The 19,897-nt window shown below is 39.4% G+C and overlaps 1 protein-coding gene across 2 annotated transcripts in view; it reads right to left on the bottom strand.

Moving 5' to 3' along the window:
* LOC139759008 (uncharacterized) overlaps positions 1–14,608 on the bottom strand; it is a 114,670-nt gene extending 100,062 nt beyond the window's left edge. Inside the window, exons 1-12 of one of the 2 annotated variants that reach the window (XM_071680891.1) lie at positions 14,252–14,608; positions 12,829–13,026; positions 10,714–10,976; positions 10,009–10,231; positions 8,431–8,544; positions 8,076–8,184; positions 7,270–7,415; positions 6,310–6,549; positions 5,309–5,485; positions 4,258–4,437; positions 2,766–2,909; positions 2,155–2,339 (exon numbers count right to left, since the gene is read on the bottom strand). In XM_071680891.1, the coding sequence (XP_071536992.1) occupies positions 2,155–2,339; positions 2,766–2,909; positions 4,258–4,437; positions 5,309–5,485; positions 6,310–6,549; positions 7,270–7,415; positions 8,076–8,184; positions 8,431–8,544; positions 10,009–10,231; positions 10,714–10,976; positions 12,829–13,026; positions 14,252–14,515 (2,243 nt within the window). In that variant the 5' untranslated portion in view covers positions 14,516–14,608. The remainder of the gene's footprint in view (positions 1–2,154; positions 2,340–2,765; positions 2,910–4,257; positions 4,438–5,308; positions 5,486–6,309; positions 6,550–7,269; positions 7,416–8,075; positions 8,185–8,430; positions 8,545–10,008; positions 10,232–10,713; positions 10,977–12,828; positions 13,027–14,251) is intronic. The other variant, XM_071680892.1, reaches the window with a different exon arrangement.
* Between the last annotated feature and the right edge of the window lie 5,289 nt (positions 14,609–19,897).

Here is a 19,897-nt window from a genome sequence, read left to right as displayed (position 1 = left end):
GGTCAGAGGAATGGAACTTGACAACCATGGAACTAATGGCTCACTATACAGCCATCATTAACCCTCCTGATACTCTGGCAGGTAGTAATGGTAAATACATATACCTCCCTGGTCATTGGCTGCCAATTAACTACTACCTACCTGTATAAAGACTATCATAGTAACATGCTCATGGTCTCCATATGTCCAAAATTTAGGGAAGAAAATCTTTCAGGAATAAATCAAATCAAAGCATGACTCAACCTTCAAACAATGCAAATAATACACCAGGACAAAGAAGGCCATTCTAGCTACTCCTCACATAAAAAGACCTGTAAATCAACCTATACATATCCTAGTCATGTTTACCATTTTTTGTAGCAGAAGGGAGTGGAACAGCCAGCACCATACATGCTTATGGAATCTGATAACCGTTTGCATATGCCAATATTGCCTGTTTGATTTCTTTGTTTTGTTTAATTGTTTTTGTTTCTCTTTCATACAGAGACATCTGAATAGAACTATAATCAATCTTTTCTCTGCTAATATAAATGACCCCTTTCAAAACCAGAAGGCCACTAAAACATAGAGACCTACTATGTAAGAACTTCAGACAAGTCACCCGTAAACATGGATATAAAATCCATAGCTACCTTAAGTACATAAAGCACTGTTAACATTACTTCACATAAATATATGCATAACAGTATCATACAAAAACAGATGGATTTTTATGTAGCATTTAATGATTTGGAGAAGGCATATGATAGGGTTGACAGAGATGCTTTGTGGAAGGTGTTAAGAGTATATGGTGTGGGAGGTAAGTTGCTAGAAGCAGTGAAAATTTTTCACCAAGGATGTAAGGCATGTGTATGAAAAGGAAGAGAGGAAAGTGATTAGTTCCCAGTGAATGTCGGTTTGCGGCAGGGGTGTGTGATGTCTCCATGGTTGTTTAATTTGTTTACAAATGAGGTGGTTAGGGAGGTGAATGCAAGAGTTTTGGAAAGAGGGGCAAGTATGCAGTCTATTGTGGATGAGAGGGCTTGGGAAGTGAGTCAGTTGTTGTTCACTGATGATACAGCACAGGTGGCTGGTTCGGGTGAGAAACTGCAGAAGTTGGTGACTGAGTTTGGTAAAGTGTGTGAAAGAAGAAAGCTGAGAGTAAATGTGAATAAGAGCAAGGTTATTAGGCTCAGTTGGGTTGAGGGACCAAGTTAATTGGGAGGTAAGTTTGAACGGAGAAAAACTGGAGGAAGTGAAGTGTTTTAGATATCTGGAAGTGGATTTAGCAGTGAAATGTTTGAGGACAATATGTGGTGTGAGGTGGTTTCATCAAGTAAGTAATGAAAGGGTAAGAGAGATGTGTGGTAATAAAAAGAGTGTGGTTGAGAGAGCAGAAGAGGGTGTATTGAAATGGTTTGGTCACATGGAGAGAATGAGTGAGGAAAGATTGACAAAGAGGATATATGTGTCAGAGGTAGAGGGGATGAGGAGAAGCAGGAGACCAAATTGGAGGTGGAAGGGTATAGTGAAAAAGATTTTAAGTGATCAGTGAAAGGCGAACAATCAATATAAAGAATTGGAATTATGTGGTATACAGGGGTCAACATGCTGTCAATGGATTGAACCAGGGCATGTGAAGCATCCGGGGTAAACAATGGAAAGTTTTGTTGGGCCTGGATGTGGAAAGGGAGCTGTGGTTTCTGTGCATTACACATGCCAGCTAGAGACTAAGTGTGAACGAATGTGGCCTTTGTTGTCTTTTCTTAGCATTTCTTCGTGTGTGCACGGGGTGGAGGGGGCTGCTATTTCATGTGCGGTGTGGCGGTGACGGAAATGGATGAAGGCAGCATGTATGAATATGTGCACGTGTATATATGTATATGTCTGTGTATGTATATGTATGTATACGTTGAAATGTTTCCCCTTTTAGAAAGTTAAAATACGCTGAAATGTACATTGAAATGTACAGGTATGTGTGTGTGAGGGCATTTATGTATATACATGTGTATGTGGGTGGGTTGAGCCATTCTGTCATCTGTTTCCTTGCACTACCTCATAAACACGGGAGACAGTGACTAAGTACAATAATAATAAAAAAAACAGTATCAACATAAATACTGTTAGTTTAGACCTAAACTGCTCTGTTTTTAGAAAAATTTCCTGAAAACTCACTTTGGCAGTCCTGGACATACAGTGCCATCATGCTGAGGACAAAGATGACCTATGAGTTGTGTAAGGGCTGCTCCAAAAGAGAAGACAGCTTGAACTACCCTGGGTGTTGATGGTACTGACACATATGGCACAACAGGGAATGGATCAGTGTTCGATTTGCAGTCTGATCCTTCACACCCAAATTCCTATGGATGATGGATACACATGAATGTGTAATAAATAAGATTCAGATACTGAAGTTTAACAACAATCCTTTCAATCAGGTCTTCTACTGTATATAGAATTATAAAAAATCTAAGTAATCTGGTATATTCAATAAGAGAAGAATGGAGTTTCCACATATATAATACTTCACTGAAGACAATGTAGTCAAACAATAAAATTTGCTACGTAAACTGCAAAGTTTGATCAGACATGAATGTTGGGTACTATGACGAAGCTCTTTGGCAGCATGATGGAACTAATGATATGCAAACTATTCATAAGTTAAAATCTACAGTTCTGTAGTAACGTAGGACACCAGTAATATATTCTTTGAATTCTGTAAGCTGAGATGAATCTTACCACTGATTCATCATACCTGAGCAAAAACAAGACCTGCATGCACAAACCTGTTCCCAATACTGCTTGAACCAAGGGTTTCGGGTGTTCTTCACAGGGTTGAGGAGTCGATAGTATGCAATGAAGTCTCTCACATCCTGTTGTCCATCCTTTAGTACCAAAGCACCACCTAATCCAGAATCAAACTCACGTAGCTGAAATCAAATATATCACATATTTGTTAGGGAGGTGAATGCAAGAGTTTTGGAAAGAGGGGCAAGTATGAAGTCTGTTGGGGATGAGAGAGCTTGGGAAGTGAGTCAGTTGTTGTTCGCTGATGATACAGCACTGGTGGCTGATTCATGTGAGAAACTGCAGAAGCTGGTGTCTGAGTTTGGTAAAGTGTGTGAAAGAAGAAAGTTAAGAGTAAATGTGAATAAGAGCAAGGTTATTAGGTACAGTAGGGTTGAGGGTCAAGTCAATTGAGAGGTAAGTTTGAATGGAGAAAAACTGGAGGAAGTAAAGTGTTCTAGATATCTGGGAGTGGATCTGGCAGCGGATGGAACCATGGAAGTGGAAGTGGATCATAGGGTGGGGGAGGGGGCGAAAATTCTGGGAGCCTTGAAGAATGTGTGGAAGTCGAGAACATTATCTCGGAAAGCAAAAATGGGTATGTTTGAAGGAATAGTGGTTCCAACAATGTTGTATGGTTGCGAGGCGTGGGCTATGGATAGAGTTGTGCGCAGGAGGATGGATGTGCTGGAAATGAGATGTTTGAGGACAATGTGTGGTGTGAGGTGGTTTGATCGAGTAAGTAACGTAAGGGTAAGAGAGATGTGTGGAAATAAAAAGAGTGTGGTTGAGAGAGCAGAAGAGGGTGTTTTGAAATGGTTTGGGCACATGGAGAGAATGAGTGAGGAAAGATTGACCAAGAGGATATATGTGTCGGAGGTGGAGGGAATGAGGAGAAGTGGGAGACCAAATTGGAGGTGGAAAGATGGAGTGAAAAAGATTTTGTGTGATCGGTGCCTGAACATGCAGGAGGGTGAAAGGAGGGCAAGGAATAGAGTGAATTGGATCGATGTGGTATACTGGGGTTGACGTGCTGTCAGTGGATTGAATCAGGGCATGTGAAGCGTCTGGGGTAAACCATGGAAAGCTGTGTAGGTATGTATATTTGCGTGTGTGGACGTATGTATATACATGTGTATGGGGGTGCGTTGGGCCATTTCTTTCGTCTGTTTCCTTGCGCTACCTCGCAAACGCGGGAGACAGCGACAAAAAAAAAAAAAAATTGTATGAATAAACGAAACTTCATATGTGATTCATTTACAGATCCAGTAATTAAATGAATAACTTTAATGTTATGTTCTTCACCTTTAGTATTGTACTATAACTCATTATCAAAAATATTTCCACTGCTTTTTCTTTATATATAGTTTAAACAAATATTACATAATTTCATAAAGTATTGCCTTTAAATCATGGGAAAAATACACTGTATCAACATATACACATTGATTTGTTTGGAAGCTAAATACCCAGTCTTCTATGAAATAATACCTTCTCTTTGTGATCACCCCAGGTAGCTGTCCCTAGAAAGACAAGTTGATGTTTGAGTAGCCGGTGAGCCAATACAGCCTTCTGTATAGCAGCAAGCAAGACCACTGTGTCATCAACCGTCAAGAAAAGGACAGCAGCACGTGCACCAGCAAAAGCTTTTTCAGTCAGCTGATCCACAACCTATTAATGACAAAAGGAACTTTTGGATTATGATTAAAAAAAATGACTCTTTGATAATGAGAATTTATATCTCTCCAGGGCAGTGTCCCAAAAGCTATGAGAGAATCTCGGTGTTCTCTGGAAGTTAGAGGCCTTTAACCCCCTAGCCTTCTCCTGAGGTTAAGGCTTCTCACCCCTTGCTAACCACCATTTGGCATTAGCTGCTATGGTTGTTCCAGGGGTGCTCTCTCTCTCTCTCTCTCTCTCTCTCTCTCTCTCTCTCTCTCTCTCTCTCTCTCTCTCTCTCTCTTTCCCAGTTAGCAATCACCACCCAGTAAAGAAGGCATTATCACACAAACTGTCAGACCACACAAACTGACAATCTCATAATTCTATGAAAAAGAACATCGCACTCATATGACTACCATTAGTTAAGAAAAAGGTCTATGGCAGGGAGAGTAAGGTGGGAAACAACCAAAAAATATTCTTGCAGGACACTGTCCCAGAAAGAAACAATTTACCATTCCTCAAAACACTTCTGTCTAGCAAACTACAGGAACTATGTGTGCAAGTCAAATTTGGATTTTAGATTCCACTGGATTGTCTAGGATCTATAGGAAAATTCCATGAAATTTCATTGTGTCAAAAATTTAGCCTGGTCAAATTAGAACAAAAGACTGCATTAGGGATGTAACACAACAGTTTAGTTATTGCCAACCTCAGTCCAGGAAACTTATGCTGCTAAAATGCAATATTTTTCTAATTCTTCCAAAAAAAACTCTTTCACCTTGATGGGAGTTCTAAGGGGGTACAAGTATCAGTGATGCAGACAGAAAATTCCTTCCACTTGCTCATAACTCCTGCATACTATCTCTGGACATTTTTTATTTACCTGAATAGCTTGAGTTTCCATGGCTGAAGCCTCCAAGGGAACCATCTTTATGTCATTGGCCAGACAAACACGAGATGCCCGTGCCACAGTTCTGAAGGCTTCAGCTCCAGCCATATTCTCACCATCTTCTGAGGACACTACGAGTGATACGTAGTCCCATCCGAGAAACCTCAGCATCTAATTCAATATGTCATTATTTTCCATTATTTCTTACAGATAAAAAAACTTTAAGGTACATCCTGAAGTGTGCCATGTCAAACCAAATCATATTATTGCATTCTTCTTAAAATCCAACTTAACTAAGACCATAAACATACAAAACATAATGAGAATTCAGATAGAAAAAAGTTCTATTTTGTAATAATTTATGTTTTTTGGGAAAACTTTAACACTAAATACATCTTATCCCAAATACAAGACTTAAAATTACTTATGCTTCTCAAATTCATGATAACAGTAATAAAAATAATTACTTTCATTATTACTATACCTTTTGTATAAATGACAATAACAAACAGAAAACCTCTTACTACTGGAAGGAACTCAATGGAATGAAGGAAAGAAAACTTGTAGAGGCTTCCTTTAAAGGCTAAATGATTACCAAAGCAAAAATTTGTGGATTATGTTACCATACAAGCAATGGACTTCATCTATAAAAACTATCACAAAACTTTTCTCATGAATGAAAGATCATATCAACCAGTCCCCATGTTTACAATACACAATGTAGGGATTATCTGTCAATCAATTTTCAAAATACACTTCATTCATATCATACACCCTGAAGACTCATAGCCCATTCCTTATGACAATAGGACATCAACTATATTCTTTAAATATGTTCAAGGATTCTCCACTGTACTTTAAAATCCTTCAAAACCCAGAGATATGCTACATTACTGGTATTTCCTATAACTTTACCTGTACAATTAGGCTTTATGAACTCAGTTGTACCACATGGATTGAAGTTCTACAATCCAACACAGAATTAATTAGCATACCTGAACCATGGCCTCTGCTTCCATGTTTATAGGTGGACTCATCTGCAAGGCATAAGGAGAATGAGCCTGTGATGGTCCTAAGTTGACTGAGGTCACATTAAGAGAAGATAACATATCTCCTGTGACTCTTGCCGTTTCTGGGTCAAGTGAAGTTATGAAAATTTGGATGTCGTCAACATCAACATCAACCCCAGGAAGCGAGCTCTTCAATAAGCTTGTCACTTGATTCATGGTGCGGATCTGTTAACAAAAGAGAAAAATTTATTATATCTTATTCTTCAATTGATTCAAACATATCATTATCATTGTTTAAACATTTTTTTAACCTTGCATTTTTTATCCTTTCAATTTGCTCACCTTTCCCAAATTAGCAAGGCAGCATCACGAATAGCAGAGTAAGTCTTGACGAAAAAAATCCTCTGTTCACTCTTTCATCTGTTCCAACTTTTAGGTGATTATACAGGAAGGGAGGACTTCCAGTCCCAACTCCCAGGACATTTACTCATCTATGAAATGCAGTAAATATATGAACAAAGTACCATATTATTCTTTCTCCCCTATCCTCAGCAATAAACCTTATAGTGTAGTTAACTTTTAACACCACAATGGTACATATATAAGATAATCAGGTACATTACAGCATTCCATTTCATGTAAAAGATGGAGAAATATATAGAGAAAAATTGCTAGAACTGGAGATGGGAGAATCTATTAGGGCTAGGAATATTTGATATGAAGAAGCAAGAGGAATGATTGAAGTTGAATGAAATAAATGCATTCCATGTATGGAGGCAGTATGATAGATCAACTTAGTGTGTGATGTGATAAAGTAAGAAGCACTTCTATATATGTGGAAGTTCATGCTTCACTTTAACAAACTGGGCATGGGTTTGAGGATGTGTAATGATAATAGACAGATAGGCACAGAGAGAGGTAGGAAAACAATACCACACCACTAACCCTAGATCCACAAGTATCAAGGACAACAGCACCGAGGGTAGTAGCTGGCAGCAACTTTTGATGCAAGTTGATCTGGTCCACAGCCCAGAGGAATGCTTCAACTTCTTGCATTGTTTCTTTATTGACTGTCATGCTGCAATCTGCACCTGAGAATCAAAGCAATAAATGTTAAAACAATTCCTTGTATTATGTTTGCTAAAACCTGAATGTGTACACATTCAAGAGCAGGTAGACAGATAAGGACCAAAACTAAAGTGTGGCATATCTATGGTTCATACTGGATGTTAGCTACATAAAGAATGATTTGGCTTGGAAGCCTCAAACAGACTCTACTTAAAATATGATGTTCAATACAGTCTCCAGGATGTGTCATAGTTGGATCTTTCTGCTAATCTTTTATATAATCATTTTACATTTATTTCATAGACCCAAAGAATCTTTTCCCAGTGGGTGTCTGCAGCTTTGATGTCACACCACAATCAGTAGCAGGAAAAGGATGGGCTCCTTTGAGGTAGGGAAGTTCTTGAGATTCCACTCTGATGATAGAGCCTTGCCGAGGGTGACTTTTTACCTGATGCTGTGTAACCACATGCAAGTTGAGGCCAGCAATTTCCTTATTATGTTCAATAGAGTAAATAAGGGAAGATGTAGGAAGAAAAGGGGATGGATGTTTACCATCAATGAAAGTGCTGTGGGTGGATACAAGCTTCAGCATAGAAACATGCTCAATGTAACATGAATGACAAGTGAATATGACTGATAAAAAAAAAAATCATATATAAAGAGGAGACAATAATGTATCTTACCATCAGGGGATGGCTCATGGATGGGAAAGAGTGCAGCAACAATGACATGGTCTGGGGATGGCAACAGCACATGTTTTTGTACCTCAGTCCCCCCTGTTTTGTTCCCAGCCTGAAAAGAATGCATGCAGTTAGCATATTTCAAAATATAAGTGATTTCAACACTTATTTCTTTAGTATCTGAAACATAATTGAATAAATCTATGTACCTTCCTTTTAAATCAGCATTTTATCTACTCATTTTATCAACTGAGCTACTGCATTACTCTTAAATTACTCTAAATTAGTAAAAACACAAAACCTTTCCAATTTGAATTACTGTGATTATGCTCAAGTGCCCTTTTATGCAGAACTCTACCTCCTCATCACTGATGTTCAGGCAAATCCCACAAGATCCCCTCGGACAGCTAGATACATCTGGGATGAGGGATCCTTCTGTCACTTGCAGAGTTGAGTTATCAGTCAGCAAGGCCTGCAAGGAATAGATGCTACCTTATAATATTCAATAAATGGTGAGGATTAAATTGATCTCTTACAAAAATAATCCCTAAAGTTATACCTCAAAGTGGGAATGATGGATAATTAAGCTAGAACCTTTACTTTTGAATGAAGGAAACCCCTCTGTAACTGACATAACACCCTGGCATGATCTTTTCACTGGGGCAGGATCAGTCACTACTCAACTTCATGACCAGTCACTTAGGGTCTCAGTAGTACATAGTTGCTTGATAAAGAGTTATTATATATCATCCAATTACTAGGATAACTAAGATGTACTGCTGCTCTAGTGTATACTAATACTAGCATTACTAAGAAAACTGCAAGGTGAATTTAGGGTCAATAAAGTTATCTTGGGCATTTCTTTAGTTTCACAGCAGCCAGCATTGCAAGAGAAAAAAGCATGTGCCAAACATATATATCTCAGACTAAAGGTAAGAAAATAAGTATGAGTAGAAAGAAAGTAGGATGGATTAATATGAGCTCATCATGTGCTGGTACACCTGACTTAAAGGTGGAAAGGTTACAGAAAGAAAATTCCACAGTTCTTCAAGGAAAGATGTCACACCAGTCAATCCTTGCAAGGCTGGTCTTCACATGGAAACTATGGAAAGCAGCAGCCAAATGTGTGTCAAAAGTAATAAAGGCTGAGACACATGCAGACAGCTTACAAGAACAGTGGCCAAAAGAATACCTGTAGAACAAACAGATGTAAGCAAAGCTGCCACAGGCAGAATTATTTGCTTGAACGAAGATGGCAGCAAAGTTAATTTGGCAGAAGGCATTTGATTCTACCATGGCTAAGGAGGAAGGAAAGCCATCCTAAATATATGGACAGTGCTCCATACTGGGGCAAATTAAGTCACTGCAACACCTCCAATTTTTGGGAAGCAGATTTTGCAATCTTCATTATAAAGAGTTTTCATAAGAGAGAGAAGACTATTGTTAAGCCTAACATGTTTATGCCTTTTCTATACATATAATGTAGTCATCCCTGGGGATAGGGGAGGTAGAATACTTCCCACGTATTCCCTGCGTGTCATAGAAGGTGAATAAAAGGGGAGGGAGTGGGGGAGCTGGAAATCCTCCCCTCTTGTTTTTTAATTTTCCAAAAGAAGGAACAGAGAAGGGGGCCAGGTGAGGATATTCCCTTAAAGGCTCAGTCCTCTGTTCTTAACGCTACCTTGCTAATGCGGGAAATGGCAAATAGTATGAAAAAAAGAAAAAGATAATGTAGTTGTGTTACATAAGGTTATTCTGTGCGAATGTTGCAACATCAAGATGTGTCACATAACATAAGGTAAGGTTAACTCTGGTTACATTTGAATTTTTTCCATGTAGTAAAGACTAATTTCAACAAAAACTGTATCAGAATGCCTTCATTCTTACATGACATTCTAACACTTCACTGGTCATCCTCATCATCATATACACACACCTGCTGCACCGTAACAATAGATGTGCTGGGGTCAACAAAGATGCTGTAGAGCCCAAGAGATGTCTCTGAAAGTTTCCCTGACCAGTCATTCCGCTGTTTGCCACCCTTGAGACTGGTGAGACTGCGGGTCCCTGGTCCATTATGCTGGAATTTGAGTGGGGTCAGATAGTCTGCTAGCAGCTCCTTACGACCCATCTCTTGCAACTCTTCACATACACCACGCCTGTAACAAGTCAGACAACAATGCTTTACACACCATACACATCCAAAACAAATTTCAACTACTGTCTACCTCCAGATATTTTTCGTGTGCAAGACTTAAAAGCTATAATCAAAGTAGGGTATGGCAAAAAGTAGCAAATACAATACAGATATATATAATACACCAAAACAGATGAGTTGATATTATACATGTCCTTGTTATGGACTCGTAATGATGGATCCATGCTGCCTTTGGACAGCCATCTATAAATACTGTCAGGTCCTAAAAATGGATCAAAATTCTATTTCCTTCAGATTCATTTTACCATAAAATTCCACTCAGGTCTTTCACTTATTATCTAATTACAAAATGAAATGAACACAATATCATTACAACTCCTGTGTTTCATAAGTGAGAAGGTGATGAATAAAATATAAAAGTAATTCTCTCAACAGTTACAAGTCACTGACAGTACAGTAATGATGTTTTAACAATTATCTCACCTGTTTCTACACTTCAGCCTCCAAGCATTCTTCATAGCTGTGAAGAATGTAAATAATCCATGGATGGATGGAAGAACTGCTCTTGTCCTGGCCAAAACATCAAGGTCATCATCCCGCATACGGAAGGAACGGCAAACAGGTAATGGCTCTGACAAAACATCATCGGTCTCATTTATATCTACCGGATCTGCAGGCAGACCATCAAGGTGGCATCCCTTTTCCTGCTGCAGGTAGCCCAACACCCATTCATTCTCTTGAGTGAACTGTTAATAAGAGAGAATTACTATTACACAGCTATACATACAATCAGTAAAATCCTTTGTACATTAGGAGTAACATAATACAAGTAGAATCCCTTCACAAACTTTTGTAATTTCATTTTTCTATCTATCTATATCTCTAATGCCCATTCCCTTCGGGAACTCCCTTAAAGGGGTGGCTATGGCAAAAGAGTCTTCACAACGAGTGAACTTCAGTGCCTCTTTTAAGCCTTCAGTGTCTCACCCTAAACAAGCCACTGGCAGAGAAGCAACTCTTGTGCAGTGTTTTCAGAGGATACTACCTAAAGTTCTTTCAGACAACTTCTACCTAATGTACCTACCTGATGTTTCTGCCCAATGTCTAAACCTACTATTTCTCCCAAATGCCCCCCCCACCTCATGTTCTTACCTACTACCTCAACCTAATGTTTCTATCCAATGCTCCAGTCTAATGTTCCAACCTGGTACTTTTACATACTGCTCCTATCATTTTGTTAAAATGTACGGCTAGTGCATAGTGCTCTCCACAGGAAAATCTAGTTACAAAGTTACACTGTCAAGTGTTATGTGTGACAAGAAGAGATTGTGTATTTGAGGATGAATGCCTGCAGTTCATGTATGGGTGAGGAAGAAAGAAAAGACAGCTATCTGAGTTAAAGGAATGCAACTTAACCATTGAAGGGCTGGCTCACTACACAGTTGTCACTAACCCTCCTGATATTCAGGTGGGTAGTACCGATAATATACTTCCCTAGTCAGTGGCTGCCTATCAATTACCACATTTTCTGGGAAATTAGAACAAAATGGCCAAAAACATTCTATCAAAAGAAAAATTATCAGTAAAAATAAGTACACTTATCTATATCAAAATAAAAATATTCACAATTATCAGTAAACTCTGTTTCACTGCCTCATTTGTTCTCTTAGTGCTGATTCTATATACAGAAAATAGGAAGACACTTTCTATGAAATGGAGGATGGTCCATTCTAGTGCTGTTCTCAATTCATCCATACATAGAGCAGTAAGAGACTGTAGAGGAATTCTGTGACATTTTCAAAACAGGTATTTGTATCTACTTGATAAGTGGATACTATAGCAGGTAATCTTTAAAAGAATGTATATAATCCATGGATGGAGGGAGTAACTACTCTTGTCCAGGCCAAATCATCAAGGTCTCATCCTGCACACAAAAGGAAAGGCAAATGGGCAATGGCTCTGGCAAAACATCGTCAGTCACATCTATATCTACAGGATCCACAGGCAGACCTCTAAAGTGGCATGCCTCTAACACAGCATTATCAAAAACACCCAGGTACCCAATTTCTCTAGTTACCAAACTTGTCACAGGTCCTGATGAGATCAGATAATTGGACTGTCACTTTATCAAGGTCAAAATATCCATAGGAAAGAAAATACAGTGAATAACAAAAACACATAGGAATTCATGAAGAAATGAATAAAAAAAAGTCAGTTAACATTATGTGTGCCTTTTTTTACCTTCTCATAACATTTTAGTTACTTACTGACTCCATTCGCTCATGTGCTGATGACCCTACTAATATAACTCAAATGCCTTGTCAAAAAACTGCTGGTCAAGCATCATTTCCATGTCCATCAACATCAATAAAGAATTTCAGTTGCTATCCAAAGGAGTTAAGTTCTAACAGTGCTAAGCTGCAACAAGTAGGCTAATCTTTTTCAAGTACATCAATTTTCTTTTAAGTTTCTGTATTCTCAGAAAGGCTCATGCAAATCAACTTTCACCATCACATAAGGCCAGTTAGCCAAGATTCAACATCACGGATACTGACTACCAAATGTATGTCTTGTTTCTTCAAACTATTCTAGATGTACCTGAAGTTTGATGTCCTGCAGTGTTTTCCAGTGCTCCTCAAATTCTTGAAGAGCAGGAGGAGAGTTACCAACAATAAACAGGGCCTTAGTAAGCTGAGCCACTTCACGAACTAAGTCAAGGTCATCCTCTGGAAGGTCAGACAACAGCCAGTACACTCTACGTGCTTGGGAGCTGTCAGCCTTGATAGCTGCCAAGACCTGTAATAAGACAGATGGATTTGTTAATATATGTAGGTAAAGTGATTAAGGCATCTGATGAAGGGATTTTGTGTGTCGTATGTGTTGTCCAGAATAGTTCATGTTTTACTGAGTCCATTCAGTTTTACTGAATCTATTCAAAGTGACCAGAGGGTGCAAATGGGATTTATGTGTCTGGGGTCAAAAGGAGTACATTACCTTTCTGACCCATGATCTTTTATGGGGCTCCTTCAGTACTTAGGAGGTTTACATGAGTTTACATGAGAAAGGGCCTGATTGGCCCATGACTGTGTTGTCTAGTAAAGAAAAAAAGGAATTTACCTTGAGAAGAAAATGTAATTCCACTCAGCAGTTTTTAAGCTATCATTTACTACCCCCTGATGCACATTAGCCTCGAGTGTCCCCATTAATTATATCATTTATACAGTTTATTTCTGGCATTTCTATCAGAGTATACCTGAATTCATAAAATATTTGTCTAAATGACTTTTGAAGTTATTTATAGTCTTAGCATTCACTATATCTGACAGTAACTTATTCCAGTGATCAACACATGTATAGAAAAAGAAATTTTTTCCCACATTCATACCACATCTTTTAACTTTGAGTTTTATTCCATTTGTCCTGGTAACTGTATTTTCTTGTACTTTGAAAAGATGTTTGCGATTTACTTTATCAAAGTTGTTCAGAATTTTGAACACTTCGATTATGTCACCATGAAGTCTACATTTTTCAAGGGAGAGGAGATGAACAACTGAAGAGCTAGTGTTTAGTGTCTTCATTATGAAAATTTTATCTTGGTGTTTGTAGTACTGGAGAAATGGCTGGTTTCTAGAGCACAGACAAGAAGGGGTAACTGATACATGAAACTTTGCAGCCCTTTACTTTACAACCAAAGAGTACTGTACTTAGGAAGACCCATGAGAACTTTCCTCAAATGGACAGGGATCAAAATGAAATGAGGTTAAGGAAGAGATAGATGAGAGACCAGTGATGGGGTAACAGAAAATGCAGGTGAATGATAGGGTTAAAGGCATGAACTAATGTTTGGGACTGCACAAGAATAATGATGCATAAAGATATGGTGCATGCGCTAACATGCTAGTGAGAGATGGCACACTGAATACTGAGGGAGATAAACAAACAACCCTTGTATTTTGCAGGCTTTTCCAATTTTCCTTTGGTTATGCATTAAACTGGAAAGTATACATTAAAAAGCAATTACCTGTGAGAGGACATGTCCACTGGCCACCAATGCCACACCAGCCACCCGCCCATCAGCCAAAGCGGCCTGGACTAGGTTTTGGTATTCTAGGTCAGTCTGAAAGTAAAAAAAAAAAAAAAAGTCCATTAATTCTTTACTGAACATTACACAGAACACAGAAAGGACAGTATTAAAACACTCTTTATATTTGCTATCAGCACATCTAAATTCTCGACTTTGACAAAAACTTACTGGTGTAATGAAAAAGAGGAATTTAGTTACCATTTCAGCCACTAGCTGTTCATAGCAGAGATCAAATTTTGATGAAAAAAAATGTGTCAGTATCTAACTACCAGCAATCACTAACTGATGTCAAAACACACCCTTACAAGTCTACTCACGGATTAAGGAAATATATGTATGAAAGACATATTCCCAAAAGAGTGCTTGTTGCAAATACACGTCATCCTTCAGGAATATTCTGAAATATTTTCTCAGAAACCATAATCCCAATAGACCTATCATAACACCTTAATCTTCAGTAAAGTGGCTGTGATAATCAATTCTTATACTTAAATACTATTGAAACTAAGTAAGCAATGTCACTGGAGGAATGCGAAGTGTTTCTAAACAACTTGAAGCTGTTGGTATTTGGAACTGTTTGCCATCAACATTTCTAAGAGTTATTATGATGCTAATATCTAAATGAATAGTGAAAAAATATATATATATTTTTATATATATATATATCTATATATATATATATATATAAATATATATATATATATATATATATAAATATATATATATATATATTATTATTATTTTTATTTTGCTTCGTCGCTGTCTCCCGCATTTGCGAGGTAGCGCAAGGAAACAGACGAAAGAAATGGCCCAACCCCCCCCCCCATACACATGTATATGCATACGTCCACACACGCAAATATACATACCTACACAGCTTTCCATGGTTTACCCAGATGCTTCACATGCCCTGATTCAATCCACTGACAGCACGTCAACCCCGGTATACCACATCGATCCAATTCACTCTATTCCTTGCCCTCCTTTCACCCTCCTGCATGTTCAGGCCCCAATCACACAAAATCTTTTTCACTCCATCTTTCCGCCTCCAATTTGGTCTCCCACTTCTCCTCGTTCCCTCCACCTCTGACACATATATCTTCTTGGTCAATCTTTCCTCACTCATTCTCTCCATGTGCCCAAACCATTTCAAAACACCCTCTTCTGCTCTCTCAACCACAACAGACTTCATACTTGCCCCTCTTTCCAAAACTCTTGCATTCACCTCCCTAACAACCCCATCCATAAACAAATTAAAAACCATGGAGACATCACACACCCCTACCGCAAACCTACATTCACTGAGAACCAATCACTTTCCTCTCTTCCTACACGTACACATGCCTTACATCCTCGATAAAAACTTTTCACTGCTTCTAACAACTTGCCTCCCACACCATATATATATATATATATCAATATGTTTCAGAAGTGGTAGAGGATGTGTGGATCAGGTGTTTGCTTTGAAGAATGTATGTGAGAAATACTTAGAAAAGCAAATGAATTTGTATGTAGCATTTATGGATCTGGAGAAGGCATATGATAGAGTTGATAGAGATGCTCTGTGGAAGGTATTAAGAATATATGGTGTGGGAGGCAAGTTGTCAGAAGCAATGAAAAGTTTTTATCGAGGATGTAAGGCATGTGTACGTGTAGGAAGAAAGGAAAGTGATTGGTTCTCAGTAAATGTAGGTTTGCGGCAGGGGTGTGTGATGTCTCCATGGTTGTTTAATTTGTTTATGGATGGGGTTATTAGGGAGGTGAATGCAAGAGTTTTGGAAAGAGGGGCAAGTATGAAGTCTGTTGGGGATGAGAGAGCTTGGGAAGTGAGTCAGTTGTTGTTCGCTGATGATACAGTGCTGGTGGCTGATTCATGTGAGAAACTGCAGAAGCTGGTGACTGAGTTTGGTAAAGTGTGTGAAAGAAGAGAGTTAAGAGTAAATGTGAATAAGAGCAAGGTTATTAGGTACAGTAGGGTTGAGGGTCAAGTCAATTGGAGGTAAGTTTGAATGGAGAAAAACTGGAGGAAGTGAAGTGTTTTAGATATCTGGAAGTGGATTCGGCAGCGGATGGAACCATGGAAGCGGAAGTGAATCATATGGTGGGGGAGGGGGCGAAAGTTCTGGAGCGTTGAAGAATGTGTGGAAGTTGAGAACGTTATCTTGGAAAGCAAATTGGGTATGTTTGAAGGAATAGTGGTTCCAACAATGTTGTATGGTTGCGAGGCGTGGGCTATAGATAGAGTTGTGCGGAGGAGGGTGGGTGTGTTGGAAATGAAATGTTTGAGGACAGTATGTGGTGTGAGGTGGTTTGATTAAGTAATGAAAGGGTAAGAGAGATGTGTGTATATAAAAAGAGCATGGTTAAGAGAGAAGAAAGATGGTGTGTTGAAATGGTTTGGAAACATGGAGATAATGAATGAGGAAAGACTGAAAAAGAGGATATACATGTCAGAGGTGGAGGGAACAAGGAGCAGCAAGAGACCAAATTGGAGGTGGAAGGATGGAGTGAAAAAGAGTTTGAGCGATCAGGGCCTGAACATACAGGACGGTGAAGGGCATGCAAGGAATACAGTGAATTGGAACGATGTGGTATACCGGGGTCGATGTGCTGTCAATGGATTGAACCAGGGCATGTGAAGTGTCTGGGGTAAACCATGGAAAGGTCTGTGGGGCCTGGATGTGGAAAGAGAGCTGTGGTTTCGGTGCATTACACATGACAGCTAGAGAGTGAGTGTGAACGAATGTGGCCTTTTTTTTGTCTTCCTGGTGCTGCCTCGCTGAAAGGTGATGATGCTCTTTTGTGCGTGGCAGGGTGGAGACAGGAATGGATGAAGGCAGCAAGTATGGATATGTATATGTGTATACATCTATATGTCTGTGTATGTATATGTATGTATATGTGCGTGTGTGGGTGTTTATGTGTATACAGGTGTATGTGGGTGGATTGGGACATTCCTTGTCAGTTTCCTTGCACTACCTCACTAACAAGGGAGATGACGGTTAAGTATAATAATAAAATGATATTTATATTTATTCATTTTGCTTTGTCACTGTCTCCCGCATTAGCGAGGTAGCGCAAGGAAACAGATGAAAGAATGGCCCAACCCACCAACATACACATGTATATACATACACATCCACACACGCATATATACATACTTGTACATCTCAATGTATAAATATATATACACACAAAGACATATACATATATACACATGTACATAATTCATACTATCTGCCTTTATTCATTCCCATCGCCACCTCGCCACACATGGAATAACAATCCCCTTCCCCCTCATGTGTGCGAGGTAGCGCTAGGAAAAGACAACAACGGCCACATTCATTCACACTCAGTCTCTAGCTGTCATGTAATAATGCACCGAAACCACAGCTCCCTTTCCACATCCAGGCCCCACAGAACTTTCCATGGTTTACCCCAGATGCTTCATTAACAGCACGTCAACCCTGGTATACCACATCGCTCCAATTCACTCTATTCCTTGCATGCCTTTCACCCTCCAGCATGTTCAGGCCCCTATCACTCAAAATCTTTTTCACTCCATCTTTCCACCTCCAATTTGGTCTCCCACTTCTCGTTCCCTCCACCTCTGACACATATATCTTCTTGGTCAATCTTTCCTCACTCATTCTCTCCATGTGACCTAACCATTTCAAAACACCCTCTTCTGCTCTCTCAACCACACTCTTTTTGTTACCACACATCTCTCTTACCCTATTATTACTTACTCAATCAAACCACCTCACACCACATATTGTCCTCAAACATCCCATTTCCAGCACATCCACCCTCCTCCGCACAACTCTATCCATAGCCCACGCCTCGCAACCATACAACATTGTTGGAACCACTACTCCTTCAAACATACCCATTTTTGCTTTCCGAGATAATGTTCTTGACTTCCACACATTCTTCAAGGCTCCCAGAATTTTTGCCCCCTCCCCCACCCTATGATTCACTTCCGCTTCCATGGTTCCATCTGCTGCCAAATCCACTCCCAGATATCTAAAACACTTTACTTCCTCCAGTTTTTCTCCATTTAAACTTACCTCCCAATTGACTTGACCCTCAACCCTACTGTACCTAATAACCTTGCTCTTATTCACATTTACTCTCAACTTTCTTCTTTCACATACTTTACCAAACTCAGTCACCAGCTTCTGCAGTTTCTCACATGAATCAGCCACCAGGCAGATATAGAGTGTTTTGGTCGAGGTGGTGTGCAAAGTGAGAGGGTTAGGAAAAATGATTTGGTAAACAGAAGAGGTAGTAAAAGCATTGCGGAAGATGAAAGCTGGCAAGGCAGTGGGTTTTGATGGTATTGCAGGGGAATTTATTAAAAAAGGGGGTGACTGTATTGTTGACTGATTGGTAAGGTTATTTAATGTATGTATGATTCATGGTGAGGTGCCTGAGGATTAGCAGAATGCTTGCATAGTGCCATTGTACAAAGGCAAAGGGGATAAGAGTGAGTGCTCATATTACAGAGGTATAAGTTTGTTGAGTATTCCTGGGAAATTATATGGGAGGGTATTGATTGAGAGGGTGAAGGCATGTACAGAGCATTAGATTGGGGAAGAGCAGTGTGGTTTCAGAAAAGGTAGAGCATGTGTGGATCAGGTGTTTGCTTTGAAGAATGTACGTGAGAAATACTTAGAAAAGCAAATGAATTTGTATGTAGCATTTATGGATCTGGAGAAGGCTTATGATAGAGTTGACAGAGATGCTCTGTGGAAGGTATTAAGAATATATGGTGTGGGAGGCAAGTTGTCAGAAGCAGTGAAAAGTTTTTATCGAGGATGTAAGGCATGTGTACGTGTAGGAAGAAAGGAAAGTGATTGGTTCTCAGTAAATGTAGGTTTGCGGCAGGGGTGTGTGATGTCTCCATGGTTGTTTAATTTGTTTATGGATGGGGTTATTAGGGAGGTGAATGCAAGAGTTTTGGAAAGAGGGGCAAGTATGAAGTCTGTTGTGGATGAGAGAGCTTGGGAAGTGAGTCAGTTGTTGTTCGCTGATTATTATTATTTTTTTTTTTTTTTTTTTTTTTATACTTTGTCGCCGTCTCCCGCGTTTGCGAGGTAGCGCAAGGAAACAGACGAAAGAAATGGCCCAACCCCCCCCCCCATACACATGTACATACACACATCCACACACGCAAATATACATACCTACACAGCTTTCCATGGTTTACCCCAGACGCTTCACATGCCTTGATTCAATCCACTGACAGCACGTCAACCCTGGTATACCACATCGCTCCAATTCACTCTGTTCCTTGCCCTCCTTTCACCCTCCTGCATGTTCAGGCCCCGATCACACAAAATCTTTTTCACTCCATCTTTCCACCTCCAATTTGGTCTCCCTCTTCTCCTCGTTCCCTCCACCTCCGACACATATATCCTCTTGGTCAATCTTTCCTCACTCATTCTCTCCATGTGCCCAAACCATTTCAAAACACCCTCTTCTGCTCTCTCAACCACGCTCTTTTTATTTCCACACATCTCTCTTACCCTTACGTTACTTACTCGATCAAACCACCTCACACCACACATTGTCCTCAAA

This window comes from Panulirus ornatus, chromosome 32, assembly GCF_036320965.1.
Source record: "Panulirus ornatus isolate Po-2019 chromosome 32, ASM3632096v1, whole genome shotgun sequence".
NCBI classification, from domain to species: Eukaryota; Metazoa; Arthropoda; class Malacostraca; order Decapoda; family Palinuridae; genus Panulirus; species Panulirus ornatus.
This window is presented reverse-complemented; position numbering and strand designations above follow the sequence as displayed.